The sequence below is a fragment of the Mercenaria mercenaria genome, chromosome 13 (assembly GCF_021730395.1).
Source record: "Mercenaria mercenaria strain notata chromosome 13, MADL_Memer_1, whole genome shotgun sequence".
NCBI classification, from domain to species: Eukaryota; Metazoa; Mollusca; class Bivalvia; order Venerida; family Veneridae; genus Mercenaria; species Mercenaria mercenaria.
This window is the reverse complement of record NC_069373.1, coordinates 76,907,128-76,932,965: the sequence shown is the minus strand read 5'-3', so window position 1 is coordinate 76,932,965 and position 25,838 is coordinate 76,907,128. Positions and strand designations below refer to the sequence as shown.

General features: G+C 35.1%; 1 protein-coding gene across 1 annotated transcript in view; it reads right to left on the bottom strand.

Annotated features, from left to right (window-relative positions):
• Window positions 1-25,838, bottom strand: part of LOC123529197 (plexin-A1-like) — a 175,504-nt gene that overhangs the window by 31,965 nt on the left and 117,701 nt on the right. The window contains exons 9-20 of the mRNA XM_053520997.1: window positions 23,650-23,776; window positions 21,858-22,005; window positions 21,015-21,111; window positions 20,372-20,483; window positions 17,387-17,413; window positions 14,616-14,747; window positions 13,630-13,737; window positions 8,538-8,634; window positions 3,969-4,138; window positions 3,299-3,556; window positions 2,603-2,739; window positions 1,707-1,886 (exon numbers count right to left, since the gene is read on the bottom strand). Of these exons, the coding sequence (XP_053376972.1) occupies window positions 1,707-1,886; window positions 2,603-2,739; window positions 3,299-3,556; window positions 3,969-4,138; window positions 8,538-8,634; window positions 13,630-13,737; window positions 14,616-14,747; window positions 17,387-17,413; window positions 20,372-20,483; window positions 21,015-21,111; window positions 21,858-22,005; window positions 23,650-23,776 (1,593 nt within the window). The remainder of the gene's footprint in view (window positions 1-1,706; window positions 1,887-2,602; window positions 2,740-3,298; window positions 3,557-3,968; window positions 4,139-8,537; window positions 8,635-13,629; window positions 13,738-14,615; window positions 14,748-17,386; window positions 17,414-20,371; window positions 20,484-21,014; window positions 21,112-21,857; window positions 22,006-23,649; window positions 23,777-25,838) is intronic.

Below are 25,838 nucleotides of genomic sequence, written 5' to 3'. Positions count from 1 at the left end.
TAGTTTTTTAAGGCACGTGACCCAGTTTCAAACTTAACCTAGATATCATCAAGGTGAACATTCTGACCAATTTTCATGAAGATCCATTCAAGGGTATGGCCTCTAGAGAGGTCACAAGGTTTTTCTATTTCAAGACCTACTGACCTAGTTTTTGATCACAGTTGACCCAGTTTCAAACTTGACCTAGATATCATCAAGATAAACATTCAGACCAACTTTCATACAGATCCCATGAAAAATATAGCCTCTAGAGAGGTCACAACGTTTTTTTATTATTTGAACTACTGACCTATTTTTTGAAGGCACGTGACCCACTTTCGAACTTGATTTAGACATCATCAAGATGAACATTCTGACCAATTTTTATGGAGATCCATTCACAAGTATGGCCTCTAGAGAGGTCACAAGGTTTTTCTATTTTTAGACCTACTGACCTAGTTTTTGACCGCACATGACCCTGTTTCGAATCTGACCTAGATATCATCAAGATGAACATTCAGACCAACTTTCATGAAGATCCATTGAAAAATATGGCCTTTAGAGAGGTCACAAGGTTTTTCTATTATTTGACCTACTGACCTAGTTTTTGACCGCATGTGACCCACTTTCGAACTTGACCTAGATATCATCAAGATGAACATTCAGACCAACTTTCATACAGATCCCGTGGAAAATATGGCCTCTAGAGAGGTCACAAGGTTTTTCTGTTATTTGACCTACTGACCTAGTTTTTGAAGGCACGTGACCCAGTTTCGAACTTGACCTAGATATCATCAAGGTGAACATTCTGACCAATTTTCATGAAGATTCCATGAAATATATGGCCTCTAGAGAGGTCACAAGGTTTTTCTATTTTTAGACCTACTGACCTAGTTTTTGACCGCATGTGACCCAGTTTCAAACCTGACCTAGATATCATCAAGATGAACATTCAGACCAACTTTCATACAGATCCCATGAAAAATATGGCCTTTAGAGAGGTCACAAGGTTTTTCTATTATTTGACCTACTGACCCAGTTTTTGACGGCACGTGACCCAGTTTTGAGCTTTATCTAGATATCATCAAGGTGAACGTTCTGACCAATTTTCATGAAGATCTTGTGAAATATATGGCCTCTAGAGAGGTCACAAGGTTTTTCTATTTTAAGACCTACTGACCTAGTTTTTGAAGGCACGTGACCCAGTTTCGAACTTAACCTAGATGTCATCAAGGTGAACATTCTGACCAATTTTCATGAATATCCATTGAAAATTATGGCCTCTAGAGAGGTCACAAGGTTTTTCTATTTTTAGACCTACTGACCTAGTTTTTGATGGCACGTGACCCAGTTTCGAACTTGACCTAGATATCATCAAGGTGAACATTCTGACCAAATTTCATAAAGATCCCATGAAAAATGTGACCTCTAGAGTGGTCACAAGCAAAAGTTTACGGACGCACAGACGGACGGACGACGGACACCGCGCGATCACAAAAGCTCACCTTGTCACTTTGTGACAGGTGAGCTAAAAACAGTAGTTCTTACCCAGATGCAACCCATGTGGAATAAAACAATGCCATGTGGGGCATCTTGGTTCTTGCTCCAGCAACAAACGGTGGAAAGTTGCAACATGCAAATTTAACCTGTAATTCCTTGACATTCAACCTAAAACAAAAGCTATGATATATTTCATATCTTGGATGTCTCTTCAATATTTAACCTACCTGATATAGCTATGCAGAGGTCTGATATTAACCACGGTAGGATCAGGTAGGAACTGGAAGTTGACATTCATATTCTTCTCCTCATAACCATCAAAGAACATCCTGAATGACTGTGGTACCTCATCAGGGGAGAGAACTGGATTAGTCTCACAGAATGCTATATTGTTTGTCACCATATTCCTGATGAAAATAAAGCATATTGAAACAAAACATACATCAGCAATAAAAACATCAGCAGTTATAATCAAGTAATTAATTACTGAAAATGTTAAGTTCACACACAGTGATATTATTTAATTATGTAGGCTCAAAATTTTATGGTTTTAGGCTTTACCGAAAAGTTTATTTCCAGGGTACAGGGATCTGCAGATTTCAAATTCTGAAGATAAAATGGCAATTTCATTTGTTTACTAGGACTTAATTTTGTGCATTAATTCAACCATGAAAATGAATATTTATTATTTCACGGTACCATATCTTGTTAGGCTGGAGTTTAAAATGATAGCTTTGTTACTTTGATGTAAATATTGACAAATACAGTGAATTACATCACAAGGAATTCACTGAGACAGAACTGCTGGACTACAGCATTAACAGATAGTATTTAAGTTTCAGGAAATTAAAACTAAACAAGTGAATGTACCAGGAAATTACAATTCATTTTTTCAAACTGAACTTGAACGTTGTTCCATGTTGAAGAGTTTAAAGTCCTACTCTGTGAAGGAGAGCAGAATGTCGTAATTTCAGGGCAAATAGCAAATTACTGGGATATAAATACATGGATTCAAAATTTTTAAGTATTTTGCGGACTGACACAACCATAACAAAACAAGTGTTCCACAAATGATAATGATTTCCTAGTAACTCATGGGACTCTTTTTTAAACAAATCCTTACCTGAGAATAACACATTCTTGTTTGCCAATAGAAGCTGTGATCTCCCGGCCAGTATCCAGGTTTTCTCCATATATGGTAATCATGGAGCCGCCCGACACGGGCCCAATACTCGGCTTGATGCTCATGATAGTTGGATCCTAATGAAACAAACACTGACTTAATCAAAATCAAACTTCAAATAACATTTAAGCAAACTAACATGATTTTCAACATATACGCCCTATGCAAAAAGGTACCATGAGCATATGAATAAAGACGGCACTTGGTACCTTTTTGCATTAAGGGGGCGTTATGATACAGTAAAACCTAAAAACCTATCTTTAAAGACCACTCTTGGGAAATGAAAAAGTGTGGTCTTTGTCTCAATACAGGTAAATTCAAACTATAAATGGTTAAAAGTGGCTTTTATTTGAAAGTGGTCTTTAGAACAGGTTATAGATTGTATTTGATATTTTCATCAGCCAAATGACAAATCTCAGAGTGTATCTGACTTAAGTATTCCTCACAAGCCCTCCTTGTATCAAATTATTGATGCTATTAAACTATACTTCCAACAAACCTTTTAAATAAGTTTTTTTTACACTTTTTTAACAATGCGTTGCTTGTTTTTTAAAATAACATATTTTTATTCATAATCCAGTCTAACACTACATAAAAATCTTACTACCAACTTTGTAAATGTCATATGTTTGTTACCTTGTATGTGAACTTCTGGTGAAAGTTGACTGCAGGCCTGTTTGGTAATGCCACAGTTACAACCCCTGGTTTTGGCACCTGAATTGAACCCAGTCTACATACTATCCACTGTGAGGGCTGATACCTATCTCGTAATGGTGCACACCGGACACCAGCTATACTAACAGCATTCTGTACCTCTTCAAATTTGGATCCCAGATCTTTACCAGAAATGTTAACATATGTCCCGCCTCCGATAGGTCCGGATAGTGGGTGAACCTTTGAAAGATGATGCAATGAATATTTGAGCCATAAATTTTGATATCTAAAACTGCTACTTAGTGATGCAACATACAAAGACTTGATTTCTAGTTTCTGTAACAATTACCATGACAGACTTGTAACATTTTGGGTCTTGTTGTGACATTTAGAAACTTGACACCATTTACTATAATCTGAGATGTAAATTTATCTGACAGCATTTGAAACATTAAAAATTTGGCAGCCAGAGTTTGAATTCTAATATTAAAAGACTTCATTACCTGAATTTGTAACATTTACTGTACTAGATTTATAACATGTACTATATCGAGGTTGTAACATATAATATTTACTAACTAGTTAAGTGACAGTACCTGAAGACAGAATGTTGAAGTCATTTATGTTGTTTAGAGAGTCTAAATTTACTTACAATTTGTATCTGAGGTTTAGGACAGGGCTCTGGCTGTAGACTGTGACAGAATGACTGGTATTTGCAATTTTTATCACACCAGTTACACTGTAACTGAGGTAATGTGTGGTTTATATTGTGACACAGTCCACATTCTCCTTTCGCTAGCACCTCACATCGATATATTGTCACTGAAACAGAAATATACAAAAGCCTAAAGTAAAATTTCAAAGACAGCATGGGTCATAATGCCCGTGACAAATTAATCTGCAAAATAATTTCTTTTTTTTCCTTTCTTGAACAACAATTCATTGTCATTTCTGCAAGATAAATGTTGAACAAGAGGGCCATGAAGGCCCTGTATCGCTCACCTGACCTATTGACCTAAAGATCATCAAGATAGTTTCATTAAGATATGGTCATAAATGTGGACTCTAAAGTGTTAACTAACTTTTCCTTTGATCTGACTCAGTGACCTAGTTTTTGACTCCACATGACCCAGATTCGAACTTGACCTAAAGATCATCAAGATTAACATTCTGAATAAGTTTCATAAAGATACAGTCATAAATGTGGCCTCTAGAGTGTTAACAAGCTTTTCCTTTGATTTGACCTAGTGACCTAGTTTTTGATCCCACCTGACCCAGATTTGAACAAGGGTATAGATCCAGATTCAAACCGGATTTTGAGATCATCATGAGTAACATTCTGACCAAGTTTCATGCAGATACAGTCATAAATGTGGCCTCTAGAGTGTTAACAAGCTTTTCCTTTGATTTGACCCTGTGACCTAGTTTTTGACCCCACAATGACCCAGATTCGAACTTGACCTAAAGATCATCAAGATTAACATTCTGAATAAGTTTCATAAAGATACAGTCATAAATGTGGCCTCTAGAGTGTTAACAAGCTTTTCCTTTGATTTGACCCAGTGACCTAGTTTTTGACCCCACCTGACCCAGATTTGAACATGACCTATAGATCATCAAGATTAACATTCTGACCAAGTTTCATTAAGATATGGTCACAAATATGGCCTCTAGAGTGTTAACTAGCTTTTCCTTTAATTTGACCTGGTGACCTAGTTTTTGACCCTACATGACCCAGATTCAAACTGGACTTTGAGATCATCATGAGTAACATTCTGACCAAGTTTCATGAAGATACAGTTATAAATGTGGCCTCTACATTTTTAACAAGCTTTTCCTTTGATATGACCTGGTGACCTAGTTTTTGACCTCAAATGACCCAATATCAAACTCAGCCAAGATTTTATTAAGGGTAACATTCTGACCAAGTTTCACTAAGATTGGGCCAAAATTGTGACCTCTAGAGTGTTAACAAGTTTTTCCTCTGATTTGACCTGGTGACCTAGTTTTTGAACCCAGATGACCCAATATCGAATTTGTCCAAGATTTTATTAAGGGTAACATTTAGACCAAGTTTCATTAAGATTGGGCCAAAACTGTGACCTCTAGAGTGTTAACAAGCTTTTCCTTTGATTTGACCTGGTGACCAAGTTTTTGATCGCAGATGACCCAATATCGAACTCGTCCAAGATTTTTATGAGGGTAACATTCTGACCAAGTTTCATTAAGATTAGGCCAAAATTGTGACCTCTAGAGTGTTAACAGTCAAATTGTTGACGAGGGATGGAATGGATGACGGACACAGGGCGATCACAAAAGTTCACCTTGAGCACGAAGGTGAGCTTAAAATGGTGTCAAGACATTTAAAAGTTTTTGGTAGAAAACCTGTTTGTATGTTGTTTGTAGCACTAACCACTCAGCATTAATATGTACATGTAATTGTAAGTGATTCTATTTTTAAGAAAGGTATATCCAAGACAGTGATTATATTATTGAATAAAATCATCATTTGGTGTTCAGGTGTGAATTATATTCATCTGAACAACAATGATTATCGCTGTTTAAGAAATAATATTTCAGTTCTAACACAATATCAAGGATTACTACCTACATCCTTCACGGTAGCCATCGGAAAGTTGCTGTTATAACATTTGACAATATGATGTGAGAGTTGTGACGTACATTTTGTTGTATAATTACACCTTCCGTCTTTCTTATTCAAAAGGGAAAAATGTCAGGTGAATTTAGAATTTACAATAATTTCTTTTTGAAATTGATAAAATACAGCTCATTTTGGTAATATGTGATTTCTGCAAGGTACTTTTATTTGTGTACAAAGTTCCTGAACACACTGCAGTTACATTGCACTTCAAATGTTTTAAAGTAATAAATAAAACAGTAACAGGAAATATCAAGGTTTTTGCATTTAAAAAATTTTGAGTAATGTCGGCAATATGCATAAATAGAACATTGAGCATTTTAACAATTCACAGACATCTAAAAATTTACAGTATCTGACAATGTTAATAATTGTGTCTTTGTGCATGCATTTCTGCAGATCTTCAGACCGTCATGTTCAAATGCAATAATTCATCTGCCCAGGATTAGTCAGGCCTGCAGATCTTGCAACAAACGTTTCCAAAGCAATCAGTTCAGTTCACTGCAGAACATGTAAAAACTTGCTTTAATGTTGATATTAACTTGTGCAAATTACATTCCTCAAATCGAAACAGGGATTTTTTTTATTTAATAAACACTTTTCCTTAAACAAGAGGGCCAAGAAGGCCCTGTATCGCTCACCTGACCTCATGACCTGAATATCATCAAGATTAACATTCTGACCAAGTTAAGATATGGTCATAAATGTGGCCTCTGAAGTGTTAACTAGCTTTTCCTTTGATTTGACCCATTGACCTAGTTTTTGACTCCACATGACCCAGACTCAAACTAGACCTATAGATCATCAAGATTAACATTCTGACTAAGTTTCATGAAGATACAGTCATAAATGTGGCCTCTAGAGTGCTAACAAGCTTTTCCTTTGATTTGACCCGATGACCTAGTTTTTGACCCCACATGACCCAGATTCGCTCTTGACGTAAAGATCATCAAGATTAACATTCTAACCAAGTTTCATGAAGATACAGTCATAAATGTGGCCTCTAGAGTGTTAACAAGCTTTTCCTTTGACCTAGTGACCTAGTTTTTAACCCCAACTGACCTAGATTTGAAAGTGACCTATAGATCATCAAGATTAACATTCTGACCAAGTTTCATTAAGATACGGTCATAAATGTGGCGTCTACAGTGTTAATTAGCTTTTCCTTTGATATGAACTGGTGACCTAGTTTTTTATCCCAAATGACCCAGATTCAAACTGGACCTTGAGATCATCAAGATTAACATTCTGACCAGGTTTCATGAAGATACAGTCATAAATGTGGCCTCTACAGTGCTAATAAGCTTTTCATTTGATTTGACCTGGTGACCTAGTTTTTGACCCCAGATGACCCAATATCAAACTTGTCAAGATTTTATTGAGGGTAACATTCTGACCAAGTTTCATTAAGATTGGGCCAAAATTGTGACCTCTAGAGTGTTAACAAGCTTTTCCTTTGATATGACCTGGTGATCTAGTTTTTTACCCCAGTTAACCCAATATTAAATCTGTCCAAGACTTTACTGAGGGTAACATTCTGACCAAGTTTCATTAGGATTGGGCCAAAATTGCGTCCTCTAGAGTGTTAACAAGCTTTTCCTTTGATTTGACCTGGTGACCTAGTTTTTGAACCCAGATGACCCAATATTGAACTCATCCAAGATTTTATTGAGGGTAACATTCTTACTAAGTTTCATTAAGATTGGGCCAAAATTGTGACCTCTAGAGTCTTAACAACTTTTCCTTCGATCTGACCTGGTGACCTAGTTTTTGACCCTAGATGACCCAATATCGAACTCATCCAAGATTTTATTGAGAGTAACATTCTGACCAAGTTTCATTTAGATTTAGCCAAAATTGTGACCTCTAGAGTGTTAACAGTCCAATTGTTGATGATGACAGACTGACAGATGACTGACGGACACAGGGTGATCACAAAAGCTCACCTTTGAGCACTTTGTGCTCAGGTGAGCTAAAAACAAGGTTTTGTGACTGTGTTTCCCTCCACCCACTCACTGCGAACAAAACTTGTGGTTGCATTTTCCCCAAACAAGATTTTGTGGCTGTATTATCCGCCCCCATTCCCCTCTCCCCCCCCCCAAAAAAAAAAAAATTGCTGTTAAATTTTTAAATCTTGTCAGTGATGGAATTTGACTATGGTTCATCAGCATTGCAACTAAAGTTTGTCACTGTTGACTTAAGTTATCAACCCAAAGTGACTAATACCCCTTCAATACAGCTTTGTCAAAGGAAATGTAAGTCCTAGAAAATAAATGTCAGATACATCTATCTACCCTTCATGAAGTCCATGAGGTGTAACTGCATTCTCTTTTACAATATGGAAGAAGTTTACACCGTAAGTGTTGGTGACAAACAAACCAACTGTATGACCAGCAGCAAAACAGCTCCTAAATGTATGCCCTTTAAACCATGCTAGCAGGCTATAGAATTATTACACTAAAATCACCATTGCATCCATCTTTACTTTTACCTGAAAGGATTTTCAAGGGTAAAAAGATGATAATGAACTAGATCAAATAAACAATGTTGTGATCAACTCACCTTCTGAGTTTTTGACATCTTCAATTCTGTAGGTACCACCCCAGTATACGTGGATAGGTGCCATAAATATACCACTTGTATAGGAGGACGGAACCATCTGAAAATATAAAATTAAAGTTAAAACTAGAAATGTGTCCATGGGACACATGCCCCCACTACATGACATTAAAATGACAATTTTTTCCCAGGTCAGGGGCCACAACCTACAATACTGTATGAATCCGGATGCGAAACCCCAGGTGCACAACTGCACATGCTGACCAACATTTCTGTAAACTTTGGTGACTCTAGGTCAAATACTTTTGGAGCTACGCACAACACAACATTAAAATGACCAAGTTTTTACTAAGTCAGTGGCTATAACTCCTACAGGACTGAACGAATCCGGACGTGAAACCCCAGGTGCACAACTGCATACGGTGATCAACATTCCTGTAAACTTTGGTGACTCTAGGTCAAATACTTTTGGAGCTATGCGCGACACAACATTAAAATGACTAATTTTTTACCAAGTCTGGGGCCATAACTCCTACAAGACTGGATGAATCCGGACGCGAAACCCCAGGTGCACAACTGCACATGCTGACCAACATTCCTGTAAACTTTGGTGACTCTAGGTCAAATATTTTTGGAGCTATGCGCGACACAACATTAAAATGACCAATTTTTTACTAAGTCAGGGGACATAACTCCTACATGACTGGATGAATCCTGACGCGAAACCCCAGGTGCACAACTACACATGCTGACCAACATGCCTGTAAAGTTTTGTGACTCTATGTCATATACTTTTGGAGCTAGGCGCGACACAACACTAAAATGACCAATTTTTACAAAGTCAGGGGCCATAACTTCTACATGACTGAACGAATCCGGACGCGAAACCCCAGGTGCACAACTACACATGCTGACCAACATTCCTGTAAAGTTTGGTGACTCTACGTCAAATACTTTTGGAGCTATGCGCGACACAACATTCTCGGAAGGACGGACGGATGGACAAGGGCAAATCTATATGCCCCCCCCTTAAGTGGGGGCATAAAAATCGTTACTTTTTTGGTTTTCATCATAAATACTGTAAATGCTATTTGTATTATTTTAATTTCACAACATATGGTTGAAGATCCAGTTACTTCAGTGTGATTATTTTTCATTACTTTGTTAGGTTTTCAAATACTGTAAACACTATAAATTGGTGCAAAGCTTAATTTTTAGAATTTTCACTGCTTTGTTCAATATATATAATTTGGAAATGTTGATTTCGAGGGATGCATTTTTGGAGGTAGGGGGAGCACTTACCCTTGCCCTTGTCCGTCTGTCTGTCAAAATTTGTGTTTTAATTGGGGCTTCACACAACCAGACAGAGTTATGGCCCTTAACTTAGTCAAAAGTATGTCTGTCCATCAGAATTTGTGTTGTGCATATCTCAAAAGGTATTAGACCCACAGTCATGAAACCTTACAGGATTATCATTCAGCATCAGAAGTTGTGACCCTTGTGTTTTAATTGAGATTTCACACAGCCAAACTAGAATTATGACCCTTTGCTTGGTCAAAAATTTTGCATAACGGGCATACAAGTTTTATGCCCCATGTATCTCAAAATGTGTTTGACCTAGATTTTATGTATCATGTGAAGCACCTGGTGTTCTGTTTGTAAAGTCGTTCAGCCAGACAAGAGTTGTGGTCCTTGAGTTAGTGAAAAATACACATATGTGCTTAAAAGTTTGTGTTGCATATATCTTAGAACAAAAAAATCACCAAGAGTCATGGAACCATGTACAGTGACAGGTTGTGGTGGCACCAGTGTCCTATAGAAACTGTCTAGTTTCAGTAGTGTCATATTGTATAATGGCAGACTAACTTATTCTCATTGATGTTTTACTGAAATTAGTTCCATCTTAAGTTGTTTCAACATAAGAACCTTGCCCTACTTTCAGCAGTTTGATGTGATTTTATTCATCTCAGAAATCCAATTTAGAGTTTCTTGTACTACTTGAAGATACAGACTATCAACTTGTAAATTATATTGATCTGTTTCAAAACTGAAGTGAAATTAAATACAAAAGCTTCTTAAAGGAAATGTATTTTTTCAAAATAAAACAAGAGGGCCAAGATGGCCCTAGGTCGCTCACCAGAGAAACATACCATAACAGTGTAAACATGTCTGACCTAGTGATTTAATAGAAACAAATATTCTGGCCAATTTTCATTAAGATTGGACCAAAAATGTGGTCTCTTGAGTTTAAACAAGTATTTTCTTAGATATGACCTAATGACCTAGTTTTTGACTCCAGATGACCCATATTCAATCTTGACCTAGATTTTATCAAAGTAATCATTCTGACAAAATTTCATGAAGTTCAATTGAAAAATACAGTCTCTATTGCATACACAAGGATTTTCTTTGATTTGACCTAGTGACCTACTTTTTGACCCTAGATGACCCATATTCAAACTCGACCTAGATTTCATCAAGGCAATCATTCTGACCAAATTTCACATGGACCAGTTGAAAATAAAGTCTCCATCATATACACAAGGTTTTTCTTTGATTTGACCTAGTAACCTAGTTTTTGAACCTAGATGACCCATATTCGAACTTGACCTAGATTTCCTCAGGGTAATCAAACTGACTAAATTTCATGAAGATCAATTGAAAAATACAGCCTCTATCGCATACACAAGGTTTTTCTTTGATTTAACCTAGTGACCTAGTTTTTGATCCCAGATGACCCATTTTCGAATTTGGCCTATATTTTATCAAGGTAATCATTCTGACAAAATTTCATGAAGATCAGTTGAAAAATACAGTCTCTATTGCATACACAAGGTTTTTCTTTGATTTGACCTAGTGACCTAGTTTTTGCTCCCAGATAACCCATTTTCAATCTTGGCCTAGATTTCATCAAGGTAATTATTCTGACCAAAATTCATGAAGATCAATTGAAAAATACAGCCTCTATCGCATACACAAGGTTTTTCTTTGATTTGACCTAGTGACCTAGTTTTTGACCCCAGATGACCCATTTTTGAACTTGGCCTAGATTTTATCAAGGTAATCATTCTGACAAAATTTCATGAAGGTAAGTTGAAAAATACAGCCTCTATCGCATACACAAGCTATATGTTGACAGACAGACAAGTCAACAGACGCCGGACATCCAGCGATCACAAAAACTCACCTGAGCTAAAAAAGGAATTAGTATACCTGGAAACCTTGAGCACATTATTCAAACCCAACAAGAGCCATAACAATCAGAGCCTTAGCAACCAGAGCCATAGCAACCAGAGCCATAGCAACTAGAGACTTAGCAACCAGAGCCATAGCAACCAGAGCCTAAGCAGCCAGAGCAATAGCAACTGGAGCCATAGCAACTAGAGACTTAGCAACCAGAGCAATAGCAACCAGAGCCATAGCAACCACTTAGCAACCGCAACCAGAGCCTTAGTAACCAGAGCAATAGCAACCACACTTAGCAACCAGAGCCAAACACCATAAATTTCAGTCACTAACAAAATATGTTATTGAAACAATGAAATTTAATAGGGGGTAGGGGGTGCATCTTGAATATACAATAGGGCAGACTAAGCAGATTGAAAATAGGGGTCACTGCCTTGGAATAATCAGCTAAGTTTAGAAGATCCTGAAATGCTGTTATATACATTATAATTATGGTAAATTAAAGATTGAAAACTCACTCTGGTAACAGCTATATCTGATCATGGCATTTGCTGAATCATAGTTCTTACACAGTTTTATATAAATTTAATCGCCTATAGCCTTGAATATGTAATTAATATAATGGTACTTTCAGAGTTTATGATACAAAACCCTATTAAAGTTTACTTAATCCAGCATATAGTTTGCTTTGATGTTGACTTTTAGAGCATAATGATATAAATTTAGATGCAAAAAAATCTGAAAAGAGATATTTAAAAACTGATTTGATGATAACCTTTTTAAAATTTTACATAATTGTGGGGTATATTTAACCGGTACTTCTCACGTAATAAATCACGCCATATAAATAGACTGCTAGCTCTGGGACTTTGAACCCTTGCCTGTATCCGGAACATTAAAGCCTGAGAAGCCTGTATCACATTCAAGTGATACAATTTTATTTCCTGAATTCTAAACAAAACTGGCAAAAATATAGAAATTTAAGTACACTACAGATAAAATAAGCCATTAAATTTATTTTACTGCATTAAAAGCCATTATAACCCAGGAAATGAATTTTTCAGGAACAATTTTTTATGCTACATAATCTTTTTAAAATGATAAATTCGATTATTAAGTTTCAATCCAGTCTGTTATCTGCGGTTGTGATAATGGAATTGAAAAAAAGTAAACGGATACGATAGCATTTTTATATTGCATGCCAGAAAAGATATTTGATGGTTGCCGGTTATCATATTTAAGATGTGTAGTGGTAGCATTTCAGTGGGTTATCGTGTGAGGATATGGAGTGGTTGCGTTTACGTAATTCTATCAGCGTATGATGTGATAAAAGGGTGCATGTCAAAAGAGAATTATCATTAACAATCTGTCAGAACATTTAAAATGCCCATTAAATCTGACCTAAGTAATCTGCACTGGTAATCCATTTCCTGACTTGGAGTCACAAAAGCATATCTTTTTTAGCTAGACTATTCAAAGAATAGGTAGAGCTATTGGACTCACCCATGCTTCGGCATTGGCATCCGCATTGGCATCGGTGTCCCGATTTGGTTCAGTTTTTGCATGCAAGTTGGTATCCCAGTGACCACTCATGGGAATGGATTGAAACTTCACACACTTATTCACTGTGATAAACTGACTTACACTACACAGATTCCATAACTGCATTTTGCTTTTTAACAAAATTATGCCCCTTTTCTCTTTCATAATTGCTCTAAATCAACATTTCCAAATTATATATATAATTAAACAAAGCAGTGAAAATTCTCAAAAAAAAGCTTTGCACCAATTTATAGTGTTTACAGTATTTGAAAACCTAACAAAGTAACGAAAAATATTTGAATGAGGAAATTACTTCTTTAACTTTCATGACCACTTATAGTGGCATAGAGAATAAAATACAATGTACCATAGTTTTTAGTTCACAAACAAGACTGCCGTCATATCCGAGACTTCCATTGCTTTTGTACTCAATACCACCAACGCGTACATGACACGTGTATTTCAAATTTCCAGGCTGAAAATAGAAAATTATGATGATTAAGATGTTGTTATTGTTTAAACTGCCAGTGTAAACAATGGTTTCTGTTTTGTCCCTAACACAACATGGACAGAGCTAGAAGCTTAAAAACACCAAGGCAAGACCAATTCAGGGCATCAGAGATTTGATCCCTTGAATATATGACAGCTTTAAGCTGCTTTGAATTTTCAAAAAGCACAGAGGCATTCATCACCATTTATACATTACTGGACTAGACTGTAAAGGAAAGAATGCCTTAACATTACTTGTTTATATATGAAAGGCATTAAGCAGCCATCCATAAACTTTAAAACCTGACCACTATTGATTTGAAACTAAAGAAAACAGCTAAGGCGGAGGCAGCCATTTAATTGTTTATGATGTCATTTACACACTGATGAATTATTTATTTAGGAAATCTTGAGTTTAAGATGTCAAGGTTGATAATTTCTTTAGTTCTTGTTGATGAGTAGAGAAAGTTTTCAGTATCAGGATTACTATTATCATATCATGCTCTACAGTTCAAACAAATATGTGAAAATGAATAAAATCAGCCATTTGTTAAATGTTGCCATGGAAATAAAATGGCTACCCATTTTATTCAACTATTTAAATGTTCATAACTTTTTAATTTTAAGTCGATTTTGACCTCACTTAACATAAGAACAATGTTGCTATGACAACATCAACTTGCCACCCATCTTTATGAAATGAATTTTCATTAAACTGCCCAACTGCAACTCTTGACAATGTATCAGTAAAATTCAATAATCAGCTTCTTCTATAATGTAGATAAATGTATATAGTGGTAGCAAGAGAAAATTTGTGAATTTTGGTTAATATACTTTATAAATATAGAAATATATTAGTTTTACCTGTGGGAAGTTGATACCTCTGATGACCACATTTTTCTCTATCCCCTCGGGTACATAGATGGTTCCCGTTCTCTCACTGTCAATGCGGGGACAATGTAACGGCCCCTTCATTCCAGTGCGCGAAGAGATTCTCTGAAAATTTCAAAGAAAGTCATTTCAAAATGTTTTTTTCTTACAGATTTGGTGAGATACAGTCATCTCCAGAAAGAAAAGTGGGGAAAAAGTAATACAATGAAGTAAAATTCAAAGGATGCATGGTAAAGTGAATGAATTTCACGATGAGCACAGAAATAACTCTTCCGAAAATGACAGCAGACACAATGAATAATAATGTGGGAAAACAGAGTTTAAACTATTCAGATTGATGTGTACTACAAACCGCAGTAGTAATTGACCAATTTCATTCGTTTGTAATTTAAAATATCATTATTTCACTGTCAAATCAGTACAGCACATATCACAAGTGCACAATTTTCAGCGCATTCTCTTTGCATTTTGAGTGCATTGTCTTTGCATTGCCTGCAGAGCATAATGATATACAAGGCAATCATGATAAAATATAATGTTTGATGATGGTTATAATGCTTATCATGATGATGATTTTACCAATGTTGAAAGTGATGATGGTGATGCTGATGATGATGATGAACATGAAAATGAAAGCTTGTTCCTGCTGCTGATGATGAGGACCATGACACTGTTGGTGATGAAATTCAGAATGTTGCTGATGATGAAATGATGATAATGATGAATATACTGGTGATGATATGTAAGCACACCGCAATGTGAACAACGAGAACATACATGTGTAGAAAGTGTCAGAGACTGCGGCGGCCATTCTGTGTGTAACATTCAGTGTAAGAATGATACTGGTAAAGCAGAAATTTTCACATCCATATCAATGCAGTTACATCTATGTATGTGCATACCAACTTATGAAACCAATAAATATTATTTTCAAATTTCACATAAACAAGTATTTGAAAGTTTGCATGATATGACTTGGACCAAATACCTTAAAAAAAATTCAGTTTTCATTTTTGAGTTATCTATGATAAACTATAGTTGTCAGACTTTTCCAATTTAAAGATTTTTTTTTCAAACTTCAAACTTTCATACAAAATTAGTAACACACACATTGGCAACAAACTTAGGCCTCAAATCAAATACAGTCAAACTTGTTGTCAAACACCACCCTTGGAAAATGAAAAAGTGGCTTTGTTGATAGGTGGTCTCTAGAAACAAGTAAATTCACACTGTTTATGGTTAAACAGGTCTTTCAATAATGGCCTTATTCTTGAAGTGGTCTTTGGCACAGGCTTGACTGTCTAATCCTTTTTTATGCAATGATCACATCTTTTCTTGAAAATTTCTCCTTCAACAGTGCACAATTTCACAAATTCATATGACCATACTTTGTATATGTTGACACATACATAAAACACCTTCACATTTACATAATAATAGTCATTCTATATACAAACATGTTTTACATTTACATATAAATTTACCATATTACATTATATATTAATTAACAGACTAATTAATACAACAATATGACATTACAACAAAATTTGATTTTATTATATTACGTATAACAAGAATATTTGTTCTTGCGAAATTTCCGCAATTTAGGTCAATATTAGTAAGCAAGGCTTGCTGTTATGCGGTATGTATCTATTTTACGATGCAAAAATAAGCTAGAAATAAAACCTACTTCATTCTGGCAATAAAAATAGGGCACTAATTCTCTTAGAAATGAAAGTTTTGGAAATAAAACCTATCAATAACATCATGAAAATGTCTGATTATAGAAACAGCCATTAAAACAAGCTATCTTTGAAAACAAAAACGATGAGTAAAAAGCTGAAATATGTCTTTGCAGTCCATTAGTGTTAAAAGACGGCAGAAATAATACACAAGCGATAGATTATATCATGATCAGCTGCAAGAACATTGTATGCTTTAAGCATAGAGTGTGGAATTAGTGCTGAAACACTTTAAGAGACTTTTAGCATGTCAATATTCCTTTATTTACGAGTCCATGAGGCAACATTTTTTAGGTACTTTTAGCATACTTTTTCACCAAAACTATGTTTCGTTTTTACTCAAACAGAAAAGTGGGTATCAATTTTAGTCTTTTATTGCATACAAGAGTATTTGTTTTCCTTGCATATCAGACTGTGGTTTTCCAGTGATTTCACTGGTGTTGGAAAACTCCATCTTACACCTTGGGATGTAAGACCCTGAGTGTAAGATGACTCTCATGTTGTAAAAGATGTATAATGAACTACATCTATGTAGTAGTTTTGGGCAATAATTATTATTTCTTTTCATAAAACTGACTAAAAATCAAAAATACTGAAAGTTCCTCTTTGTTCCTAACAATAAATGTCAACATTCCATTTTTGGTTATTTCTTCAAAATTCTAAAGTTCAAGATGATACAGCTAATGTAACATATATTTCTGAAGGTTAAAACCTTGATATAATCATTCCAAAAATTGCTGAACTTTTAACTACTTTGACTAGATGTAAACATTCTGAATCTCAGTTTCTCAGGACTGGTTCTGTAAAGCTATTTTAAGACAAAATCTGACTGAGTAAAAATGTTGCCTCAATTACAAAACATTTCCCAAGGAAACTTTTTCAAATACACTTTCTATTATTATCTGCCCCTTTCATCAACCCTCAAAACACAGTGTTTCAGCACTAAACAGACTGTAAAGTATGATAGATATATATATACATTTATACCTACACCTATATTACCTGAGAGTTACGAGTAATGCCTGAATACTGCAAGGAAAATTTACGGGTCAAAGTTCAAAGACTAAAAAACACTACTGTAGCTAAATATAGCAAACTTGCAAAAAAATACCTGAGTTGTTGACACGACCTACAGGAGTTGAACATTTAATAAAAGATTTGCATTCAAAACATTATGGAAATCAATCTGTCTCGATAAGCATGCCACGTACAGAAAAATGCATATAACAGGAATATTAACAATCCAGAAAAGTTAACATCATCCTCTGAAGTTTTCACTTTAACTGACAGGCATAAGAACTGATTCTTACGAATACAAAACTTACAAAGATATATAAAAGACAAATATATAGGAATTTTATGCAGATACATAAAAATGCAATTTGCATTCCGAAAGTTATATTCACTAATTGAATATAGCGGCAAGCAATTCAATCATTTCGAGAGAAAGGAGAACTTTCACCATGGAATACAATCAACATTAATTTCTACGGATCTATCCCAGCTACCGAAATTAAGACAGTTTATCTGCAAGTAAGCTGTTCTGGACCAATAATTATTCCTGATCGAAATATTAATGTGTATGTTTAAATGAGAACAATATTTTGGAATGCAGTTACAGCTAAAGGCATTGGAAGGAATACACGTTAATGAATTCATCAAACTGGAGAGTTTGTTTTTATATTTTGTTGCATAAAATGCCGCTTTCAGTAGTATTTCAGTTTAATATATGAGCCGTGCCATGGGAAAACCAACATAGTGGGTTTGCGACCAGCATGGATCCAGACCAGCCTGCACATCCATGCAGTCTGGTCAGGATCCATGTTGTTCGCTAACGGTTTCTCTAATTGCAGTAGGCTTTAAAAGTGAACAGCATGGATCCTGACCAGACTGCGCGGATGCGCAGGCTGGTCTGGATCCATGCTGGTCGCAAACCCACTATGTTGGTTTTCTCATGGCACGGCTCAATTATTAAATTATGTGCGATTACTAAAAGAGCAAAGCAATGTTCCTGGGTCCAAGGTTAAAAAACAGAGGTTAGATAACCAGTCTCAGAACGAAGCCATTCTATTGGTCATTTTGAAAATAAATGAACCAATCAAAAGCATGAGTTTGAGACTGGTCTTCAAACTCATTTTTAGAAGCTTGGGACCAGCTTGCTAAAGCACTGCTCTTGTTCTCCTCATGTGACAGACAACTTTCCATACATCACTCAGATGGTGTTGGAGACTGGGGAGTGGCAAATCATTCAGGATATAATACTTCTGTCAAATGACGAAAATCTGTCAAGTGATAAGAATTTCAAGGAACAAGCACACTGATAGTTATAGTCTTTATAATGTTGTGTAACAGGGAAAAATAATGAATTGTGGCTTAACATACTTTGCTCTTAACAGAATAATTTTCATGTCCTTTTCACCACGGTTATTTTAGAAACACATTACACAGATAATGGATTTTAAAAAAAAAAACTGAATATTTTCTTGTCCTAGTTTTTGTCTTGTAGTATCGCGCAATTCTGCAAAGCAACTAAACTTTATAACTCATGAAAATGCATGAAACTGCACAAAATGCAAACATTCTTTAAAATGACATTGCTAGGAAGTTAATCAAAGATTTTTTTTGCCAGAAGCTATGCAATTGGCAAAAGATGAAAACCAATGACGTAAAACGACCATGGAAATTGATGTTGGAATATGAAAAAAAGTTTAATAAATATCATACAGGATGAGTGTCATGCAGTTTTCTTCCCATATTTAGAAGTAGCAATGTTGATGGTTTCAAAGACTGAAGGTCTTCACAAGAAGTACTTCAAAACAGCTAAACCAGCAAATAATTGTGCAAAACTTGGGCATATTCTGATTTACGATTATGCGAGGTAATGTAAAACCTGGGCATATTTATGGTTACACGAAGTTTTGCACAACTTGTAGGGCATATTGTGATTTATGGTTATATAAGACTGAGCAAAACTTGGGCTATTCTGATTTATTATTACACAAGGTTGTGCAAAATTTGGCCTATTCTGATTTATGTTTACACAAGGTTATGCAAAACTTGGGCTATTCTGATTTATGGTTACACAAGTGTTCAAAACTTGGGTACTTCATAAGAGTATTAACACCAAGTTGTGCAAAACTTGGGCTATTCTGATTTATGGATTACACAAGGTTGTGCAAAACCTGGGCTACTTCATTTATGGTTACACAAGGTTTTGCAAAACTTGGCCTATTCTGATTTATGGTTACACAAGGTTGTGGGAAATTTGGCCTATTCTGATTTATGGTTACACAAGGTTGTGCAAAACTTGGGCTACTCTCATTTATGGTTACACAAGGTTGTGCAAAACTTGGCCTATTCTGATTTATGGTTACACAAGGTTGTGCAAAACTTGGGCTATTCTCATTTATGGTTACACAAGGTTGTGCAAAACTTGGGCTATTCTGATTTATGGTTACACAAGGTTGTGCAAAACTTGGGCCTATACTGATTTATTGTTACACAAGGTTGTGCAAAACTTGGGCCTGTTCTGATTTATTGTCACACAAGGTTGTGCAAAACTTGGGCTATCTTAACCAAAGTTACAAAGATTTTAAAGAATTCAAACTTGAATAGAAGATTGAATTTAAATGTTTCTTGTGTGACAATACAGTAAGACGTTTGAGACATGGAGGGGACGTTAATACTACTGTATTTCTGGTAATATAATCAAATCTATTTCCTTAAACATGTTGCAAAGATGAAGCTCAGTGACAGAAGCACTTTAAACCCTCTGTTCTCTTAAAACATGGCTAAAATATTTATTATGACTTTATAAAATGGCTGACTTCTTCCAACTTAACTAGCATTACGTTTCTATATTCTCAGGAAATTCTGGTCCAAAACCAGCTAAACAAGCAGAAACTTCATTCAACATTTACAGACTTTATAAAAAGGAACTGTTAAGATAAGACTTTTATTTTTTATTAAGAAATTATTCTTTCATACCGATTTACTGAGGACAACTCCTGGTTGACAAAAGTTGATGGAATCATGTACACATCTGTTGTCATAGATACACCAGTCACATGACCAACTGTTGTTTGTACATTGGCTACAGCTAAAAATAGAAATGAAAACAAATTTACAGTATTAATTAAATACTATTTCATTCTGTACTGAAAGATAAAAGAGCAAAATGCATTTTCTACAGCGTACAACAAACTTGCTTCCTCAGAAGTGAAAAATCTTCATAAAATTTGATTATCAATAAATAAGCTGTGCATACTATATTGATTCAAGCACATGGAACTTCTGAGGTGCTCCCGAGTGTCTCCCATCCTAATAAGAAGCCAGGGAAAGAAGGCTTCGCATGTTATACACTGGGCATGTTAAAGAACCAGATAGGCAAAGTTAGCCAGACATGTCTGAATCTAAAAATTTTCTCTATCTCTTTTCTTGGGTTTTCTCTGGCTCTGTACATCTGTTAAGATCGCACTGTACCTGTACTGGCTGAGGATGAACTGGCGCCCCGAGTGGCTGCCGCTGTATGTAAGGCACCAAGTAAAGCATCATGAAAATAGCACTATATAAAACTGGTATAATATATACTGGTACATATAATAATATAATATGGTGATGGATGAAGTACCTTGTAAAACTGCTACAGTTGAAGTAGGTAAAGTTCTGCGCCAGGAAAAGTTTGCCAGTCTCGCTCGAGTTCAATGCTATAGTCATCACCTGGCTACCTGTATACACAGAGAAAAATATTTGTCATTATAATACATGAAAAACGCTTTCATCCTCAAAACATTTAATTTCATGGGCATGAAATATCAAGGTTAGGTTAAATGGCTATTTTGTTGGGGCATAATTTCTTAAATTTCAACTCTGAACGCAAGATGAATGAGAATTTCACTTGTCTCATCCACAAAAATTAGTCCCTCATGAATATTAATGATTTCACAGTATTTGTTAATTTCATTCTAATCATTTGAATGCCAACAGTTTACTTTAAAAAAAAAAAGGTGGTCTGTTAAAGGGACATGCATGCAGTTGAACATCCAAATTTCCAATTTTTAAAACAGAAAGCAAGTGATATTACATACCAGTATTGTTCCAAGAAGGTATTTAAATGCCTTTGATATAAAGAACAGCTAACTTTCTGTAATTACCTATTAAATTTCAATAGCATGGCAAACACTTTTGCAAGGTTTCTTTAAATTTTTTTTTCTTTTTCAGTATAAAAATGTTTTTATACATAAAAACTTGTGAAATGAAAGCAATTCCTAAATTTTGAAAAAGTTTCACATAAACATGGAGGTTACAAGTTTTACTTCTAAATGTATAGCTGAACATCAATTCACATTCTCTCCTAAAGTTAGTCACATCAATAATGAACAGCAAGACATTTTTCAAATACTCTCTGTACTGGTATACAGATTTAGCTCCACCTGTTGAGTAACAAACATAGGTGGTAAAAGGCAAAACCTACCTGCTACTGTAATTCCGGACCTACTGATGTCTGGAGCTTCACAGAATACACCGTAAGACCAGACCTGTGCCGGCGACGTTTTGTTCAACTCAGGAAACACACATGTATAGTTGCTGCCATCTGGTAGCTGATATATTGTCAGGTACAGCTGAAATTGTCAAAACATACTCTTTAAATACTGCATGTCAAGTGACACCTTCAAGCCTATTTATGCAACTAGTATTTAATTACTGTGAAATCATTTAATTTCGTCGGCAGGAAATTTCATGGTTTTGGCCAAAACGACTGTTTCGTAGGGACATAAATTTGTGGATTTTCAATTTAAAAAAAAAAAATTCATAATTTCTACAGGAATAGATCTAGTATATCATTTTGTTCTTACATGTGAAACCTACACGTGTCAAACCGTGCTACCATGGTTACCGAATTTGCAATCTATGCTGCGGGAGATTAGCGAGTGACCATGTGCCAATTAACGACCGCGTTATCTATAATTATACGACCCCTAATTTGCAAAACTTAATGAAACGGTGAAATATTCAGTAAGAAAATCGGCGCAAATTAAAAAGTGTCAAAACTAGACTTTCATCCAAATGAGTTTTGCGAAACGAATGCACGTCTGCATCTTAAGTTACAAGCTGTTGAACTTATGCATTTGTTATTTCCTGCCGAGTAACGTGTAATGTCAATTGGGTAATAATGTATCGCATGCAAATCTAGCAATTAATTTATAATATTTAATAGTCCCAAAGTAATGTAGTTTACTACGTGTCAGTAAAAATAAAGTCTAGTGTAAAACATTGCAGAGCGGGCCCGAAAAAAATTCAAATAACAGCCGCAGAATAGTGCGGTTGACACATGAAGCTACGTCAAACTTCTGTTTTTAGTATCTACTTTTACTTTGACGAGCATGTTGTAAACAAATCATGGGTAAATGTCTGAATGAAAGTAGCTTTTTATTCTGATGCATGTTTATCGTTGATGGAGCCTCCATAAACTACTAGTACACGAAAACTGCAGGTCAGTACTGCTGCATGCACACAACTATGGATTAGATCGTATGACTATAGAGTCTTTTTTGGCGACATTGCGCATTGTTGCGTACAATTTACATTATCATGGACACAATTTGTTCGTTAGGTCCACTACCTTAATATAAAGGTATAGGTAGTATTTCCAGCAGTTCCAACAGTACAAGTAACTTACAATTTCCTCATACTCCTATAGATGGAATGACCATTGCAGAGAATATTTCCTTCACCAAGGATCAAACATACAATCTAGTATTCAACTTACAGACCAAACTGGTAAACTGAATGCCAAGCCAGCAGACTGACCTTTAATATTTTATAATTTGTAGTATTTACTACTGTAGACTAGATCATATTCACAATGGTTTTATGTTCCCTAACATTAACAAATAATGACACTTGCAAAAGCACAAACATTCAGAATTCATGACTCTTAACCCTTAAAATGCTGGAACTATTGAGTCTGCCTTTGCAACCAGTGTAGATATGATCAGCCTGCACATTCATGCAGTCTGATCATGATCTACACTGTTGGCTATTCAGTCAGTATCTTTTTGATAAGCACCCCTTATAACAGTTGGTACTGTCCGAAGTGGGTGATGGACAAGTTCATTACAGAAATTTAGCAGGGTAAGGGCTAATGCCATGAATGAAGCTACTAACCATGAACTTGCTGAATAAAGCTTACACTAAAATTACTCAATCTATATGAAATATGAAAACACTTAATATTATACTTTCTAGAAAGACTTGTGACATACTGTAGCACTTGCTGACACTGACACTGTCCTCGGAGATACATCAGTGATAGCAACACAAGTCTGTCCAGGAGGTCCATACAACCAGCGGTCACTCGACGACACCCGACAATGCTGCTGTTGAGTGCATCTAGAAAACAAAATTTAGTAACCGTAATTGCGGTAGTGGACAGTAATCTCAATCACTTATTTCCTTGTGATTACATATTCTCGAATGGCATTCTGGTATTCTTCGGACGACAATATAGCTCATACTAGCACCAGGCTTTCTGTTCATATCGCAGAATACAGAAATTGCAAACAGTAGTTTGCACACAAAATATCAAACTAAATTTTATTGACTGTTGTGTTACTGCGCTAATAAGGGAATATATAGTTATGTGTCATGAGAAGTGCCTGAAAAAAAAATCTCTAAAAATTAACTTGTTTATATGCACTGCACATGTAAAGTTAATTCATTCTTTGATCTTTTGTGGCCATGAACAGTGTTCACAGTTAGCCACAATCAATAATCATCCATGAATAAAATTCCAATCATTTTCCAATCTATCTTCCTGTGAGAATACATCATCGTCCTGTTCAATATGCAAGGGAAGAAAAGACTTAATGGATATCCGACGCGATATCATTATTAATATTTCAAACAACCTCACGCACACTTTCGCAGGACAGTTGTGAAAAAAATTGTCAGATTTCTTTGAATCGGTGTCATGTTGGTGTCACATCAGCTGCTGACATTATATCGTCTTATAAATTCTTGATGGACTACTTTTTTCATTTATTCGGAATAAAAGAACGCGTATACACTCGATTGAATAATGTAATCAATTTGCAATATCAATCTGTTCTACATCGCAGCAATTTATTCTAAATTAAATTCTATTGCAATACTTAATTTGACACTTTTGTTTCTTCTCGATTTCACAGCATATTCTAATTTACGTGTCAAGAACGTGCTTACGTTTTTAAATGAAAAAAAAAATCAAGTCATCCATTTACCAGATACATCAATGAATGTACAATCGCAAGATTTAATTCAAAAAGCTTTTTTGACATCTTTTTCTTAGATCGTACAGGAATTGATAAATTGAATCTATTTTTCCTGAAATACTATCACTAAGCTTGTTTTGTTTTTTTCACTTGGATACCTTGTACCAGTGGTATCATAAACATTGCTGCTGTTGAATCTTTGCTTACTGTAAACATTAATTTATGATTCAATACGATTTTATTTCACAATTTTATACTTTGCAACCCCCCCAAATCAAAATTCCTTTGAATGTTTTTACATTATTTTATATCAAAAGTGGCTAAAATACAGTTACTGTATCACATATGTTGCAAACATATAAAAAAGAAGTGAAAAAATGTTAACACTTTCCCCTCAACATTGGTAGCTTCTTAAATTAAAGATTATTTTTCCCCATGAATTATTATATTGAACAACAAAACAATATCTACTCTGTGTGTAGCCTTGATGCAAATTATAATGCTATACACATACTAGGAAGAAATTATTCATCTGCAAAACAGACGCTGCAGACAATTTGTAACTTTTAGTGAAAACAGAAAATTGTGCCTATGTATTATAAGATGATTACTTCTATATAAAACAAAATACTGTAGAAAATCTTCCTTCCTATAATAAATGCAAGCTTAATAATTAATAAATGTAAATGTTGGGCTTAATTAAGCCTTATCAAAAATTCTAAGCAACACATCTTTTACAAATAATTATATATGTTGCAAGAACTGTTTATGCAAGAATTGTTTTTGTAGGCACATTTGATCAAATTCTAGTTATATCTACGAAGACCTCCATAAACATATTTCCTAGGCGGAAATCACATGTCTGCTGTCAAATAAATTATATATTCTGATTTTAAACTTATGTAAAAATCACATGTCTGCTATAAAGAATCAGTCTTTTGGCAGAATTTGGCACAGTTTTGTCAGATTTTTTAAGAATTTAGTGTACATATTTCTTGGAAATGTTGTAATATAGTTCACAAACGAAGTTCTGGGATCTATTTTCTTGTCAGACGCAATGGTGTAAGGTATAAATAACAACTTTGTTTATATTTCATATAATCATTCTTGACATAAAAATATCAGATATAATAAACTGAGGCTTTCAAAAAAACTGTTCATGGTGAGACTGCAAAACTCTAAGAAAATTATAACAGAAATGG